This window comes from Gambusia affinis, linkage group LG19, assembly GCF_019740435.1.
Source record: "Gambusia affinis linkage group LG19, SWU_Gaff_1.0, whole genome shotgun sequence".
Lineage (NCBI taxonomy): Eukaryota > Metazoa > Chordata > Actinopteri > Cyprinodontiformes > Poeciliidae > Gambusia > Gambusia affinis.
In genome coordinates this window covers 24021058-24036835 of record NC_057886.1, presented here as the reverse complement: position 1 = coordinate 24036835, position 15778 = coordinate 24021058, and the positions used below count along the sequence as shown (strand labels likewise).

The window sequence follows — 15778 nt, the reverse complement described above, 5'->3', positions numbered from 1 at the left end:
TGTTGCGAAGCATTCTGTTCATTTTTCTTACATTTAAAATTTAGTGTGTTATGTTGACAACTTAGAGCTGTTGCCTTGCAGCAAGAAGGTCCTGGGTTCGATTCCCGGCCCGGGGTCTTTCTGCATGGAGTTTGCATGTTCTCCCTGTGCATGGTGGGTTCTCTCCGGGTTCTCCGGCTTCCTCCCACAGTCCAAAAACATGACTGTCAGGTTAATTGGTCTCTCTAAATTCTCCCTAGGTGTGAGTGTGTGTCCTGTGTGTCTCTGTGTTGCCCTGAGACAGACTGGTGACCTGTCCAGGGTGACCCCGTGACCCCGTGACCCCACCTCTCACCCGGAACCCAGCTGGAGAGGAACCAGCAACCCTCCTGACCCCATCAGGGTGAACAGAAAATGGATGGATGGATGTTGACAACTTAGCAGCTAAAACCAATGCTAGTCCTCGTTAGCCCTCCAGCGCTGAGATGGGGGCGGGGCCTTGCATGGTGACGTCACGCTGCAGACGGTCCATAGCAGATCTGTCAGTTTTAATCACAATAACTTAAACATGTTAGGATGGCAGATGGAGCGAATCCTGAAAGCTGCTGGTTTAGCTGAAGGTGGAGCAGGAACAGGAACGAAGAGGGTTTATCAGCTCACCTGACGTCCTGAAGACAAACGCTGCTCCTCTGTGTTCAGGTCAGACGGTTGTGACGGGACGTCCTGCGGTTGGATGGCGATAAGCGGAGACGGAGTGTGATGGAAGAACCGGCGGTGGAGGATTTGAATAGAGGAGCAACTGAACATTTGAATGCTGAGCTGGACCTTCGTGTTATCTGGATCAGAGGTCAACCAGGAGCCTTTCTGACTCATTTCCATTTAAACTGTTCCTCACTGGGCTGACCGCTGCATTTTATCAGTGACGTGCGGTCAGGGGAGGCAGGTGAGGCAGTGCCTCACCTGCCATCATGGAAAGAAAGAAAATATATAATCATAAAGTAATTTAAATTGTTATATTCATCCGGTGGTTTGTACTAAAAAATATTTATTTTTCGTGTAGCTTCACCAATTTCGATTTTTATTTGTTCAAAATCGCTGAATTTTCTTATTTTCCCATTCAAATGCTTGGAAGCGATGCCGGTTGGATTGCGCAACCCCTGGCTCTGCGCTGGCTGCTAAGCGGAGAGAGCATGTTGCTGTACGGCGTCAATAAAATGGTTTAAACAAATTTAATATGTGAACTTATTTCCAATAATTTAGCTTATGTATATAATGTACAGTGCTTTTTGTCACCAACTGTGTTTGTGTAACGTGTAATGAGCGATTATAAACGGCAGAGAACAGGTTCGAGGTGAGGCAGGCAGTTCTCTTGCCTCATGGCAGGGGGCGCTCAAGATCCCAGACGTTCGTCTTGTTCACTCCTCAACTGCCGAGTAAGTGACAGCGAGCTAGGCTAAACGATTCGGGAAGCAAGTCAAGTGCAGCGATAGATTATAATAGAGATAGTGATTTTTTGTTTTGTTTTTTAAGGAAATGTGTGTTTTGTGAGCTACAGTTTGTTTGTGTAAGGATGCAGAAGTGAAACATAACCTGTAAACTGCTGTCAATCTATGCATCTATTTGCAAATCTGATTCTGATGACGTCAGTGCCTCACCAGCTATGAACCTCACCGCACGTTACTGCATTTTATATCCCTAGAATTATACAGAAAACTAATCGCTCCGTCATCCAGAAGCTTTTTACGGCTTTCAAAATAAGAATCAATTCATCAAAAATGCATAATTAATTTTAAAAAAAAAAGTTGTTGACGAAACCAGCTTTTCCTAAAGAAAAGCTGGTTTGGAAAATTGAGTGGAAGGAAGATAAATAACTGAAGTGATAACCACAGCCTTGAAAAGATTGTGACACACAGTCCATTCAAAATGGCCGCCATCGGTGCAGGTGACCTGAAGGTCACAGAGCTTCCTGACCCTGCATGCAGCGCCACCTTGCTTCTCTGTACAGTCAGTGAAATTATTTGTTTTATTTTTATTTGCCTACATGTAATGAAACTTCATATTTACTGACAGTTCAGTTCAAATCAAAAATTATTTTAATTTGTCTGAACTTTATTCTTTATGAATCAACTTGTGAGAATATCGACCCATTTCTGTAAAAAAACAAAACAAAAGCAAGACAAAGTAAAAAAAAAACATGATTAAATTAATTTGCCCAACTTGTGTTTATTGAAATTTAATGGGAATTAAATTGTTTCTTTGTAGAGATGGAGGCTGATCTGGTCAACGAAACAAACGTCTCATTAATTCTCTTCGTCTGAAATGAGAACAAAAACAAATATTAATGAGTAAAACTTGGATACATTTACTCAAAACAAACACTTAAATATGAAAATAAACATCTTAAATAAAAAAGTGAATTAAAGTCAGAAGGTAAAGAAACCAGTAAGATGTTGGATCAGCATAAAAATCTAAACTAGAAGAACTAAACCTTAAATCAACTTTGTTTTGTAGATAAATCGTCTAAATTTGTCCTTCAGGTTTTCATCTTTAAGTTTCTGTGAAAAATGAAACATTTTCATGTCGGCAGATTGTCGGTCCATTTTCAAAACCTGAGAGATCACACATTAGCCGACAGAAATCCTAGGTAGAACGGTTCCATCGGGTTCCGTCGGGTTCCATCGGGCCGTGTGGTGTCCAACAATGGGCACAAAATAATGGCTACAAGTCCAGTGAAGTCATTTTAAAACCAGGCATTAATCAATGCTTTACTACAATCTACCTGCAGTGCATGTGTCTCTAGTGTCAGCGTAACGTCCTGACTGAATGAAAATCATTAGAACCTTTTTATGTCACGTTAACGAAGAACAGCTGAAAAGTTACCGGGTTCATCAACTGGTACCAATTTGGCTCCAACTCCTCCCCTCATCATTTCTATATTCTTTACACCAAATGTTTTATAAACATTAATGTTGTTTCCACATATCATCTCCAATGTCCGCTGGACTTCGGGTTGCTCCGTGTCAGCTGTTTGGGATTCCCCTCTGTAATTTCCCCTCAGAAAGCAGGAGGAGAATCCGGCTTTCTGATTGGCTACCTGTCACATTCAACAGGCTGCGTTAAGCTCCCAGTGGGGAAAACCCCTGATTTAGATCGGAGCGCCACAACGATCTACCGTAACACACCACACACTACAGGATGATCGGTTATGAAACCACAAGAGACAATCTGAGAACATCAACGTTCTCAGATTGTCTTAAGGGGAAAATGTAGGAGTGAACTAACGTGTAGTGTGAACTATTGCATCAGGTAGTCGATGTTCCATCTTCTCTATTTAAATCTAATGATTACTGAAGGACAATATGGTTTACAGACTTTATAATCTGAACTCTTTTGGTTGAATCCAGTATTTATTTACACTTTGGCAGGAAATCACAAGGATTACTATGTCATTTCCATTAAATCAGTGTAAAAAGGTCTTCAAACAATATTATCGTTTATCGCAATAGTTTTTAATTAATTGTTTAGCTAAATTTGTTATTGTGACAGGCCTACTTGCAGGTAGATTGTAGTAAAGCATTGATTAATGCCTGGTTTTAAAATGACTTCACTGGACTTGTAGCCATTATTTTGTGCCCATTGTTGGACACCACACGGCCCGATGGAACCCGATGGAACCGTTCTACCTAGGATTTCTGTCGGCTAATGTGTGATCTCTCAGGTTTTGAAAATGGGCCGACAATCGGCCGACAGCTCTAAGATGGTGTAGTGAGAACTGGACATTACACTGAGGAAATGAGGAAGGGAGGGTCAGTGGAGAGCAGCGGAGTTGAACCTTTTTTCATTCAGTGTCATCAACAGAAAGAGGAAAAGAGACGATAAAGCCGCTAATTAAAATGACGTCGATAGTTTTAATTTATTGTAAGATTAATTGATTTCTCGTTTATCGTGACAGGCCTATTTTCATGGAAATTTTTTGAATTCTGTAAAATCTGCCCAAAAACCGTCTCAGTGCTGCCCCTCTGTGTTGAATGGTGGAACTACAGCTGACTTTTCCTGGTTGTTCGGATTCGGTCGTCTTGACAACCGAACGACGGTCTCAAGAGTTCCAACGGTCCAGAAACAAACAAAAAAACAGCGCCGTTGTCATAGCAACACGTGTCTGAATGATAAATTGTCACAGAAATGATAATGTTGTTGTTTTGGAGCCATTTTCAAATAATATGGTAATAATTACATAATAGTGCAAGAACACATTAATTGATTTATTGTGAAAGGTCAAATGACAGGAAGTGGTTGGAGCGCCTTGTTACCGTGTGAACAGACTTATTTATATGTAACTTTAATCTAATTTTTTATTCAAAGTAAAACCATAATTTCATAACTGTGTTTATTCAACGAGCAAAAATTGAACAAATTTTAGAGAACAATATTAATGGAAACCCAGATTCTGTAGCTCCCAGTAAACCAACTGAAGCTACAGAGGAAGGAGATAAAAAACCAGGAGCTCACCTTCCTCCTCCTCGTCCTCTTCATCCTCCTCTTCCTCCTCCTCTTCGTCGGAGCTAAAGGTTCCCTCAGGCAGGCTGTAAACCCGGATCACTTGCTGTAGGAGACAAAGAAAGGCGATGAGCAGCCGATTAGTCGGAGCGGCCGATTGGTCGGAGCGGCCGATTGGTCGGAGCGGCCGATTAGTCGGAGCGGCCGATTGGTCGGAGCGGCCGATTGGTCGGAGCGGCCGATTAGTCGGAGCGGCCGATTGGTCGGAGCGGCCGATTAGTCGGAGCGGCCGATTGGTCGGAGCGGCCGATTGGTCGGGGGTTCTCACCTTGTTGGGGTCCTTCAGGATCAGGTACTTGCCCTCGTCCAGCTTGCGGCAGATGTCGATGACGCAGCGCAGGATGCCCCAGGCGTTCTCCATGCTCAGGTTGATCTGGCTGGCGAACTCGTTGGGTTTGAACTGCTGGGTTCCCAGGATGACGTGGCGGGACGAGTCCTTCACGTGGTAGCGGGAGACGTACCTGCGGGGCGGGACGCTCTGGTTACGCGCTGACCTTTGACCTGGGAGCTAAAGCGGAGCGATCCTCACCCCAGCTTCAGGTACTCGGAGCCGGCCAGCATGGCGCAGCAGGTCCAACGGGCCAGCTTGTAGCTGTTGTTCTTCAGCTCGGTGGCCAGGACGGCGCCTCTCTGGGAGTCCAGCTTCTGACGCCAGTCCACCCCGTTACAGTACTGGGAACAAACCACAGAACCCAGCTCAGCTCCAACTCAACTCCATCGGAGAGAAAAATAAAAACTCTCTGGTTGTTTAAATACGGGAGAAGAGGCTTCAGGGTTTCACCTTATTTTGTCATTTTGTGCTGGAAGTACAAACAACATTTTAACCAAACATTTCTCCAACTGAATCAATCAGAAGTTGAAAAATCTCTGAACGTGGAGCAGCAGGAGGAAATCTCCCAGCATGCTGCCTGGTCATAACATTGTTCTGACTGATTTAGTTACTCTTTGCATAAAAGTGAAAAGGTCTCCACCTGGTGGTCAGGGTGTGAACTGCTGTAGGTCAAAATGACAGATGGCCTTCAGATTTTTCTGTCATTTAAAAAATGTGATCAGACAGAAAATATTCTGTTAAGTTAGAAACACTGCCACCTGCAGGTGAGGATAAGAATCACTTAAACCAAAAGTTGTGAGTATTTTTGATAAAAGTTTGCAATAAACACAAATATCCACTAGCATAAAATAATGTGGAGAGCTGATGATTTTGCGTTAATATCTGTGAACAGCTGGAGTTTTATGAACAGGAAACGTTTTGTGAATGTTTCTGACAGGAAGAGTCCAGCGTGGCGTCGTGGCGTCCTCTTACCCTGGAGTCCCACTCGTTCAGCGTCTTCACGTTGATGAACGACACTTCTCCACTGGCGCCGGTCATCACGCCGTCGTGCTCACAGCGCACGATCAGGTCGATGTCTTCCCCCAGCTTCCAGTGGCGGTACCTGGATCACATGGCAGATCAGAACCGCTCCGGTACCACACAGCGAATCAGAACCACACAGCGGATCAGAACCACACAGCGAATCAGAACCACACAGCGAATCAGAACCACACAGCGAATCAGAACCACACAGCGGATCAGAACCAAACGGCGGATCAGAACCGCTCCGGTCTCTACCTGTACGCCACAGACGCCACCTCGCTCTTGTCCATGTCCTCCTCCACAAACGGGTTGGGGTTGGGGAACTTGTGCCTCTCTCCGCCCTGAACACAGAGGACGAAACGTGATTGGTCGTCAGCGTGAAGCCGTGGGCCGGGCCGGGGGGCGGGGCTTACCGTGCGTAAACACTGCTGGCTGAAGTTGTGGTTGATGTAGGTGGCCTCCATGGCCAGGTTACGGGGGGAGTTGAAGGAGTTCCCTTCGTCCTGCGGAGGCTCGTTGGCCGTTTCGCTCACAGTCAGCAGATCTGGAGAAAAGGACAAACAAACACCTGAACGGGACTTCCACCTGGACGGTGACCTGGACAGGTCCAACAGGGTCCTTTAGTTTCAAAGGGTTTTCATGACTGCAGGAGGGAACTTGGAGAAGCTTCATGTCTGTCCAGGGATCCCCAGATTCAAACTCAGTATCTTCTCCGAAAGCCGCGGCGCCAACAGCTGCCTCAAAAACTCCAAAGAAACATCAGTAACCAGAGTTCCTGCTGTTTTCAAAAAGTCATTTAGAGTTTTAAAAGTTGCTAAGTTGGTACCAGAGCTTCCCTCGCCCGACCCTAATGACTCGCTACACTCAGCTACATGTTTGGCCACGCCCCCACCTCTTGGCTCCGCCCACATTTTTGGTGTCTGCAGACCAAGTAGGCGTTTCAAAAAAAACCAGGTGTCTAAAGAACTGATTGGACAAAATTAATGACCGTCTTTTGAGTTTTTTCTTTAAAAATATGGCTAGCTTAATTATTTCTAGCGTCAGACCTTCATTTATTTATTTAGTTTTCTGTTGTAACTCATTAAGCAGTTAGATATAATAACAGCAGATAGATTTTATCAGCTGGACCGACTTCAGCAACGTCTTCATAACTTCTCTCACAGAACTTCAGCTTACATTTCAAAATAAGAGCATCAACTCAACCACTGTTTTCATAACTAACTAAATCAATTTTTCTAAGATATTTATTAGTAAGCAGGGCTAAACGTTGATTCAAAAAATAAATCCGTTTTGGTTCCTGAAATAATGTGAATCTACAAACAAAATGATCATTCAAAAAAATAACGTTACATAAACTGGATTAGAAAAATCACCTTCTGAACTGCTCTAACTTTGCCTAGCGGGGCTAAGCCTTTTGGGGTGGGGTTACGCGTTTTGGGGTGGGGTTAAGCGTTTTTGGGGCGGGGCTAAGCGTTTGGGGCGCGGCTAGTTCCAATTTAAAGCTGCACTAACAGCGTTCAGCTCCAGAAAGAAAGAAGGTCTGAACTGGAAAAGCCGACATTCAAACTGGTGGAAGTCTGACCGAAGTCGGAGTTGTCCCTCTTGTCGAAGAACAGCTTGTTTCCGACTCTCTGGACGATGATGTCCCAGGAGTTGACTGAGCGTGTGCAGCACATCAGCGTGGCCAGGATGGCGTCGGTGGCGAACACGTTGCCCTGCGTCTTGGCCAGCTGGAGACGAGAGACGGACAGGGTTGACCCGCTGACCTCTGGGGAGCGGCGCGACCATGAGGGGCGGGGCTTACCTTTCTGATGACCGGGTCGTCGGTGGTGGTGACGGTGTGGAAGATCCTCTTGATGCTCTTCAGCTGCTTCTCGTTGCGGGTGGTGATGCGGTCGAAGGCCTTGTCATAATATTCCAGGGCGCCGCAGCACTCTCTGCAGGAAACAGAGCGCCGCTTGAAGGCTCCGCCCCCAAACCACAGGGGGGGGGGGTCACCTTGAGGCTCCGCCCCCAAACCACAGGGGGGGGTCACCCTGAGGCTCCGCCCCCAAACCACAGGGGGGGGGGTCACCTTGAGGCTCCGCCCCCCAAACCACAGGTGGGGGGGTCACCTTGAGGCTCCGCCCCCAAACCACAGTGGGGAGGTGGGGGGGTCACCCTGAGGCTCAGCCCCCAAACCACAGGGGTCACCTTGAGGCTCCGCCCCCAAACCACAGGGGGGGGTCACCCTGAGGCTCCGCCCCCCAAACCACAGGTGGGGGGGTCACCTTGAGGCTCCGCCCCCCAAACCACAGGTGGGGGGGTCACCTTGAGGCTCCGCCCCCAAACCACGGGGGGAGGAGGGGGGGTCACCCTGAGGCTCCGCCCCCAAACCACAGGGGGGGGTTACCCCCACCCCTGCTTCAAATGTAACAAAATTGGTGTCATATTAATGCTTTCAGAGGTCATCAGAGGTCATCATCAATATCTTCAAAGCAAAATCAGCAAACATTTTCAGATTTGAGTAATGGGGAGGGGGGAGGGGGGGCTGGTTGACCTTTCATGACCTCTGGAAACATTAATATCCTTAAAATGACAAACAAACAACTTCATAACATAAACGTAGTCGGATTAATTTTGTCTGATTTAGCGACGGTGAGCGGATCGGCGCCACCTACATGTCGACCGGGTCGGACACCTCCATGTATCTCATCTTCATCAGTCGGGGGAAGTCCATCTCCTCCTTCACCTCCCAGTCGCTCCGAACCTCCACAGACGAGTCTCTGGGCTTCAGCTGGGCCTGCAGCACAAACACACTCACAGTTATTCAATAATCGATTGATCCCAATTGATCATTTCAGCCCTAATACATTTAAATCATTTCTTTTACGTGTATCTTATTTCTTTGTAACTTCATTTATGTTTCAGATTTGATTGTTTTAAGGTTTTTCTTCAGTTACATTTCAGCGACTTTAAAACTAAATAAGCAGCTAAAAATATTACCAAATGTTAGAAAAAGATTTGGATTATTTCAATAATTGATTCATCATGAATGCATGAATTTCTGAAAGCTTTAAAATGAAACCTGTGATGATAATAATGATGTTTTAATCAGCTTTCTCTTGCTGACATGAAGGAAAAATGATTTTTCTGATGAACTTTGATCAGATTTTCAGCTCAGATTCATTTTATCTTCTACTTTTTTTCAGCGTCAGTAAAACTACCTGAGACTTCTGGTCCCACTTCTGTCGGACTCCAAACTGCTTCTGGAACTTCTTCTGCAGACGCATCCGATCCCTGAACACAAACCGGCGTTAACCCGTTGGTCCCCGCCGACTGTCCGCCCGGCGCCACCAGGCAGGTCTCACCTCTCCTTCTGCTTGGCGCTCTTCGGAAGCGTCTGCATGTTGAACTGGGTCAGATTCCTGCGGTCCTTGTCTCTGCGCAGGTTCCTCTGTGGAAACAGTTACAGAACCTTTAATCCGACTGGTTCTGCTGGTTCTGGTGAGGTTCTGCTGGTTCTGGTGAGGTTCTGCGTTACCTGAGCAAAGCGCATGCGGTTCCTCTGGTACGCCGTCTTCTGCGTCTTGGCCGTGTCCACCAGCTGGAAGCTCGTCTCGTCTTCCTCGTGGAAGTAAGCGTACTGACTGCCGCCGCCGAACTGAGACGAATATTTATCTGAAAATAATAATCAGAATAACCAAACTGATAACTGAAACACACGACTGTAGGACCAAAACGATTCACAGAATGATCCTCGGTTATTAAAGTTCCTCCAGACGTCGTTAAACTGTTTTACCCTTTACAGTTTAGTTCATCCACCAGCTAGCTGTTAGCAAATGCTAAGTGCTGCTAGCAGCTGCAGAAAGAAGGGATCACTGAACTAAACAGAAAGATCCCACAGCTCAGCTGGTCCTCAAACGCCTCATCAGGAAACTTCCTGTCTCTGCTTGGAGCTAACGGCTAACTCTTTGCTCCGTTTGTTAAATCTTAACTTTAATGAACAAAGAAACATGACATGAACCTGCTGACCAACAAGAACTAAAATTAATCACAAATATGTTTTAGAAAAAAGTTATTTCATAATTAAGGAACTTAATTGTTCATTAACAGCATTTTCTCTCTTTTCTAGTTTCAGAAGTTACAACAGAACAAGTTTTCATTTGATTACTTGATTAATCATCAGAACAGTCAATAAATTACTTGAATATAAGGCTGAATAATATTTAACCTTAAAATAATCATTTCTAAAATATAAACTAGAGCTGAACCGATTGCAGTTTTCTGTCCGATCTTTAACAAGCCTGACCTGATTCTGGTTTTCTGTCTAGAAGTTGCTCTTCATATAAAACTGTTTATCACATGTTCATCTCAAGCCGTCGTTTCACTCACTCGTGTATCTCTTGTCTTGGTAAGTTGCTCCGGTCCAGTCAGCGACCTGCCAGAACCAGAACACAAACAGAGTGAGGAACCGACTGGAGATCAGAGCGGCTCAGACAGAGCCAACCGATCACCGATCGTCAGACAGGAAGAACCGATCACCGATCGTCAGACAGGACGAATAGATCACCGATCGTCAGACAGGAAGAACCGATCACCGATCGTCAGACAGGACAAATCGATCACCGATCGTCAGACAGGACAAATCGATCACCGATCGTCAGACAGGACAAATCGATCACCGATCGTCAGACAGGACAAATCGATCACCGATCGTCAGACAGGAAGAACCGATCACCGATCGTCAGACAGGACCAACCGATCACCGATCGTCAGACAGGACCAATCGATCACCGATCGTCAGACAGGACAAATCGATCACCGATCGTCAGACAGGACCAACCTTCCCCAGTCGGTCTCCTTTGCTGAACGGTTGGTACGGCATGTCCTTGAACTTCTCTGGGACGGCGCAGGGGCCCCATCCGGACGGGTTGTCCTGGATGACAGGGGCGTGAAACTTCGCCATAACCTGAAGTCAAAACAAACAGATGGTTTATCAGTTTTGAACTTTAATAATCAGCATATTGATCTGCGTATTGGCCAGGGTCTCAGATCGGAGCAGCACTCATTTCTCCAGCAATGAACTCAAACACAGAGCATTGATCGGATTGCGCAGTGGGCTAATCATCACCGACCCGTGAAGGAGTGAGAGAAGTCTGCTGTGATTTAAGTTGGAAATATTTTCTATTAATTGATTAAATTAATTTATCCTTCACACTGAATCATTTCTGTAAATACTTTGAGGTTCAGTGAATCTGCCAACAAACAGAAAAGTTTTACTGAACTGGTTTCCTTGGTGACTATGTGATGATAAGGAGAAAATATTAATTTAAATTAAAAAGACATTATAAAAAGAAGTGTCAGTAAAACTTATTTAAAAATTTTTAATTTCCATTTGTGATTGTTATGCTTTTTAAAGAAGAGTAGCTGCACAATCAGAAGAGAATTAAACAATGTAATCAGAAATTTCCAATCTAAAAGCAAAAAATAAGGTCAGCATAACTTTGATACATTTTTATGAATAAATAAATCAGCTCAGAGTAATTGACAAACATATATGATAAAAAAAAACATTCAACATTTAGACCGGGAATAAACACATCACTTTTAATCAACTTACAGTCCAGCTGATTACTTTCACAGTCCGGAAAAATCTGAATGTTTAAATATCAATATGAAATTTTTCAGAATTAGATTTTTAAATATTTTTTACGTTATTCAAACATCAATGTCACAGAAAATATGCACACGTGATGGCAGATCCAAAACTATTTTGGTTTATTTGTGTATTGAGAAACAATTATTATCGATCTTGTTTAAATATTACTTAAACAGCTCACAGGTTTTCACAGTAATCCTTAACCTGGACTGAATCTATTCACCAACTTTACCTAAATGTTCTGTTTTTTCTCATTATACAAAGAAATGCGTTTACATGAAAGTTTTCGTCTCTCCAGATGGAAACAGTTTTAAATTTCGCATTTTTTACATTTTGGCCTCAACTAAGGCGGGTCGTCTTGCCAGGTGGCTCCCACTGACAATGCTAAGCTAACTAGCTAACTAACTCACTACGGAAACCTTCCGTCGATGATCGACTTCATCTCAAAACATCAACAGAAGCGGAAGCAGATTTCACATCCGTCTGTGTTTCATTCAACACTCACCTTTACCTGCAAACCTTTCAGTGAGAAATTCAACCCAAAAGCCTTTACAACGATGTAAAAGCCGACGGAGCGCCGGTGTGAAAGGAAGTGATGAAACACGAAGAGGCACAAGGCACTTCCTGCCGAAACTGAAGAGCAGCTGGCGTAAAATATAAAAATGGCGCTTTAACGCTTGTTATTATGTTTTCGCAATGTTGATTGTAGGTTTGATAAGCTAAATATAAACTAAACTGGAAAGTTCATATTAAAATACTTGTTCGCTATAAAAAATAACAAAACTACGGTAGTTTCTTTCCACTTTGCAGTTTTTGTCCGTGACCACTAGATGGTAGTAACGAGATATTTATGAACCACTTTGATTTGACTCCACTTTGTTACAGCAGAGAAAGTGTTTTGTAGTAATTAATATAACAGTTGCAGTTATAATAAACCCTCCACTTTTAACAACGCTGTAGTCAGCAGAGATTACTACTAGGGGGCAGAAAATAAATAAAGAGAAATTTGACTTCAGTTTCCAGTACTGAGTGTTGACATAAAGTACGACATAAGGATTAAGGAACAATATGATCATGTATTTGGAATCAACTTGTTTTGTTTTTGTTTTTTTATATAAAAGAAAAATAGGGGGATTTTTGTGGTAGAGAAATATTTGTTTCAGTGTTTAGTAGTTAGAGATTCAGAGCCCATGGGAGGAAACTGTCTGTGGTTTGTAAATAACGCTCTGCAGCACCAGCGTGCAGGGAAACCAAACAGATTATTTCCAGGGTGTTTGAGGTCTTCAGAGACATTAGCTGGCTTTTCCCTGACCTTTGACCTGTAAAAGTCCTGGATGGAGCCCTAATGGAGCCCCAGGTTGGCTGCAGTCTGGTTCTGTCATGTTTTTCAGATGAGCCAAACCACACAGTAATGGACAAACACTTAATACTTAATTTATTTTTATTTAACCAGAATAAAATCACATTGAGATTAAAAATTTCCTTTTAAGGGAGTTCATTGGGAGAGGAAGCAACTAATAAAACAAAGAAGTTACACAGTTAAAATCTTTTAATGTTGTACGGTTCTGAGAAAAGTTTAAGAAAAGAAGAAACAAGTATGAATATTAGTTTATACGGCATCTTTTTGGAAGCAGACATTATAAACATTTTTGAAAAGTTGCTCTGTTATTTTCCTTCTGTTTGTTCTCAACAGGAGCTGCAGCGTTTACAAAATAAAAGTCTGTCTAATTGAAATGTTGCTCATGCGTCTGAAAGGTCAAAGTCTGACATGAACGTCTGGGTTTGTCGTGCCTCTTGGCGGCTTCCTGTTGGACGCTGTGGTGATTAATGATGCTGCCATGTTTGCACATCAGCTGAGTCTTTGCTTAAACGTCAAAGAATCTCAGCGGCTGTAAGACCGAAGCAGCTCTGGGATTAAATCTGATTTCTCATCAAACATGTGGTTGGGCGTCCCTCAGGGATCTGACAGCAGACGCTCAGCTTGGTGTGTGTCTGTAGATATGTGACTGTTATTTTTACCGTCTCACTGAGTTACATGGAAAATAAAAAGTAAAAACAGAAGAACTCAATAAGAGCAGGCTGACCTTTTCCTTTTCTCAGAGCTGCAGCAGGAAAAGCTGCTCTCTGTTTTCAGAACAGAGAAATACTTTCTTTTAAATTATTTATAATTCAGTATTTGTAGCATTTCAGTTTCTCCACATTTTGCTATTTTACAGACTTTCTACAAATTGTTTTAAATTATCTTAAAATTTCTACACACCAATATCCCATTATGACATTTTAATGGTTTTGCAAATTTATTCAAAATAAAAACCAGCCATCTTTAGGCAGTTTGTCCTGTTCTTTGTAGTTCTTTATAGTTCTGCTTAAGCTACAATAACTATGACAATTAAGACCTGTCGCAATAATCAATAATCAATAATCAGTGAATTACATGATAAAACAGCCTTAATAATTTCCATAAACATGATTTATCATGTTTCTATTGATGGTAAAAGTTTCCATCTGGAGTTTTAGTTTCAACTGAAGGTTTTTTTAAAGGATTGTTTTGTTTAATTTATAATTCATTTTATTTATTTTGGATATTTAAAATGTCTTTCACTTCCAGTGTTAAATGTCCTTACAGTTTGAAGTTTGGGAATCTGTATTATGAAATAATATATATTATTACTTGAAAATGGTGTCAGAACAGCAATATTATCATTTATCAGAATAAGGTCTGGGATAATTTATCACCAGTAAAATTAGTTTCTTATTCTTTATTGAATCTGTTTAAACTCTGAGTTTTCTCATTCTGACTCATTAATCGTCCAACACAACATTTCATAAAGTATGTTCTAATATTTTAATATTCATGTTACATTTCTACAGGCAGATTGTTTGATGTGACTGAATGTAAAAGAACAAACAGTAAAAATGAATATTAATTAGATTGAGCAGAAAAATCTGCATGAATGAACATTTGATCTGCTGATTAATTCTGATGGTTTTTAATGCTCAGTTGACTCATCAGATCACAAACATTCATATTTTCTGCCATCCTGCTTGTTGTTGACAGAAACATGTCAGATTTAAACGTCCAGCTCTCTTCATATTGACCTTTGACCCTAAGCAGGCTGCAGCCTGAAACCTAAAATACGACCAGTTTCTGACCTTGTCAGATGTTTCAACTTAATGTCTGTTAAAACATGAAATGTCTTGAAAAGTCTTTTCTTGTCTTCTTGTATATAACACTGTGTGCACATTATTATTATTATCATTATATTTAATCAAAAATATATTCATTTAAATGGCTAGAACATAAAATAAAAGCTGTATGAGGAACGGGAGCGTTCTCATTCTCACTGTTTGTGTTGCTCAGGTTTCATCCTCATTGACATTTTGCTCAGATTTCCATGATTATTTTTCTCAGTTCCTCCTGCTTCTCTTTTATTTTTGTTGTCTCAGCTGGTTTATCCTCCTAATTATATTTTATATTTGATTATTTTTCTGCATCTCTTCCAAGCTGTAAATACAGAGAGCAGAAATCTCTCCTCCAGCTGAAACCCCTCAGAGGAAACAGCAGCAGATCACAAAAACACATTTTATTCCAGGAATCCTGAGAATCTGAGCCTGAATAGAAAAGCTGCAGCAGAAACTAAACAGGAAGAAAACTGGTGCAGGTGCAGGTTTATTTCTCAAGTCTCAAAGCAATAAAAACTCCCACCCTGTTTGCATTAGCAGAGCGGGGATTTTAAAAGCCTCTATAATTTCTGAAAACGCCGCAGTAAACCAGTAGGGAGCCAAACAGAACTGGTCTGTTTGACTGGTTTCCATTAGAGAGGAGCTGATGTGTTCCAGTCGTGTTTCTACTAAAAACAAAACTAAAAAGTTGAGTAACAGCCTGTTAAGTGAAGTTGACTCTGGCTGTGTGTGTGTGTGTGTGTGTGTGTGTGTGTTGAACAGTTCCGGCTCCGTTTTATTGTTGAAGTTATGAATGAAAGGACGGACAGTGAGACTCTGACAGATGATTCTTGTCATATTCTTTGATAAAAACAGTTAGTTTTTTCTTCATCCTCTTCACACATTTACTCTTCCAAACACGTTTCTAAACTCAGAAAATAAAACTTGTTGGATAAATTAAAAGATTTGTGAAGGATTGAAAACTTTCATGTTGAAATGATATTAATAATAAAAATCCACCCTGTTAAGTAAAGCACAAGTGACTTTAATAAGTATATTTCGATTAATTAATCACACAGAATGTA

The 15778-nt window shown here is 42.4% G+C and overlaps 1 protein-coding gene across 2 annotated transcripts; it reads right to left on the bottom strand.

The window, feature by feature from the left end:
• Positions 1-2182: 2182 nt before the first annotated feature.
• eif3d (eukaryotic translation initiation factor 3, subunit D) lies at positions 2183-12358 on the bottom strand. 2 transcript variants are annotated; one of them, XM_044099847.1, is made up of 16 exons: positions 12037-12358; positions 10716-10841; positions 10265-10310; positions 9414-9550; positions 9241-9326; positions 9097-9169; positions 8551-8672; positions 7695-7827; positions 7473-7620; positions 6304-6434; positions 6146-6231; positions 5840-5969; positions 5066-5208; positions 4805-4997; positions 4489-4582; positions 2183-2293 (listed from the first exon to the last, which is right to left on the bottom strand). In XM_044099847.1, exons 2-16 carry the CDS (start codon positions 10836-10838, stop codon positions 2280-2282), a joined length of 1659 nt encoding a protein of 552 aa, XP_043955782.1. In that variant the 5' UTR covers positions 10839-10841; positions 12037-12358; the 3' UTR covers positions 2183-2279. The 2 variants fall into 2 exon arrangements, with proteins under 2 accessions (XP_043955782.1, XP_043955781.1); XM_044099846.1 differs by having other exon boundaries at positions 12043-12161.
• Positions 12359-15778: the final 3420 nt, after the last annotated feature.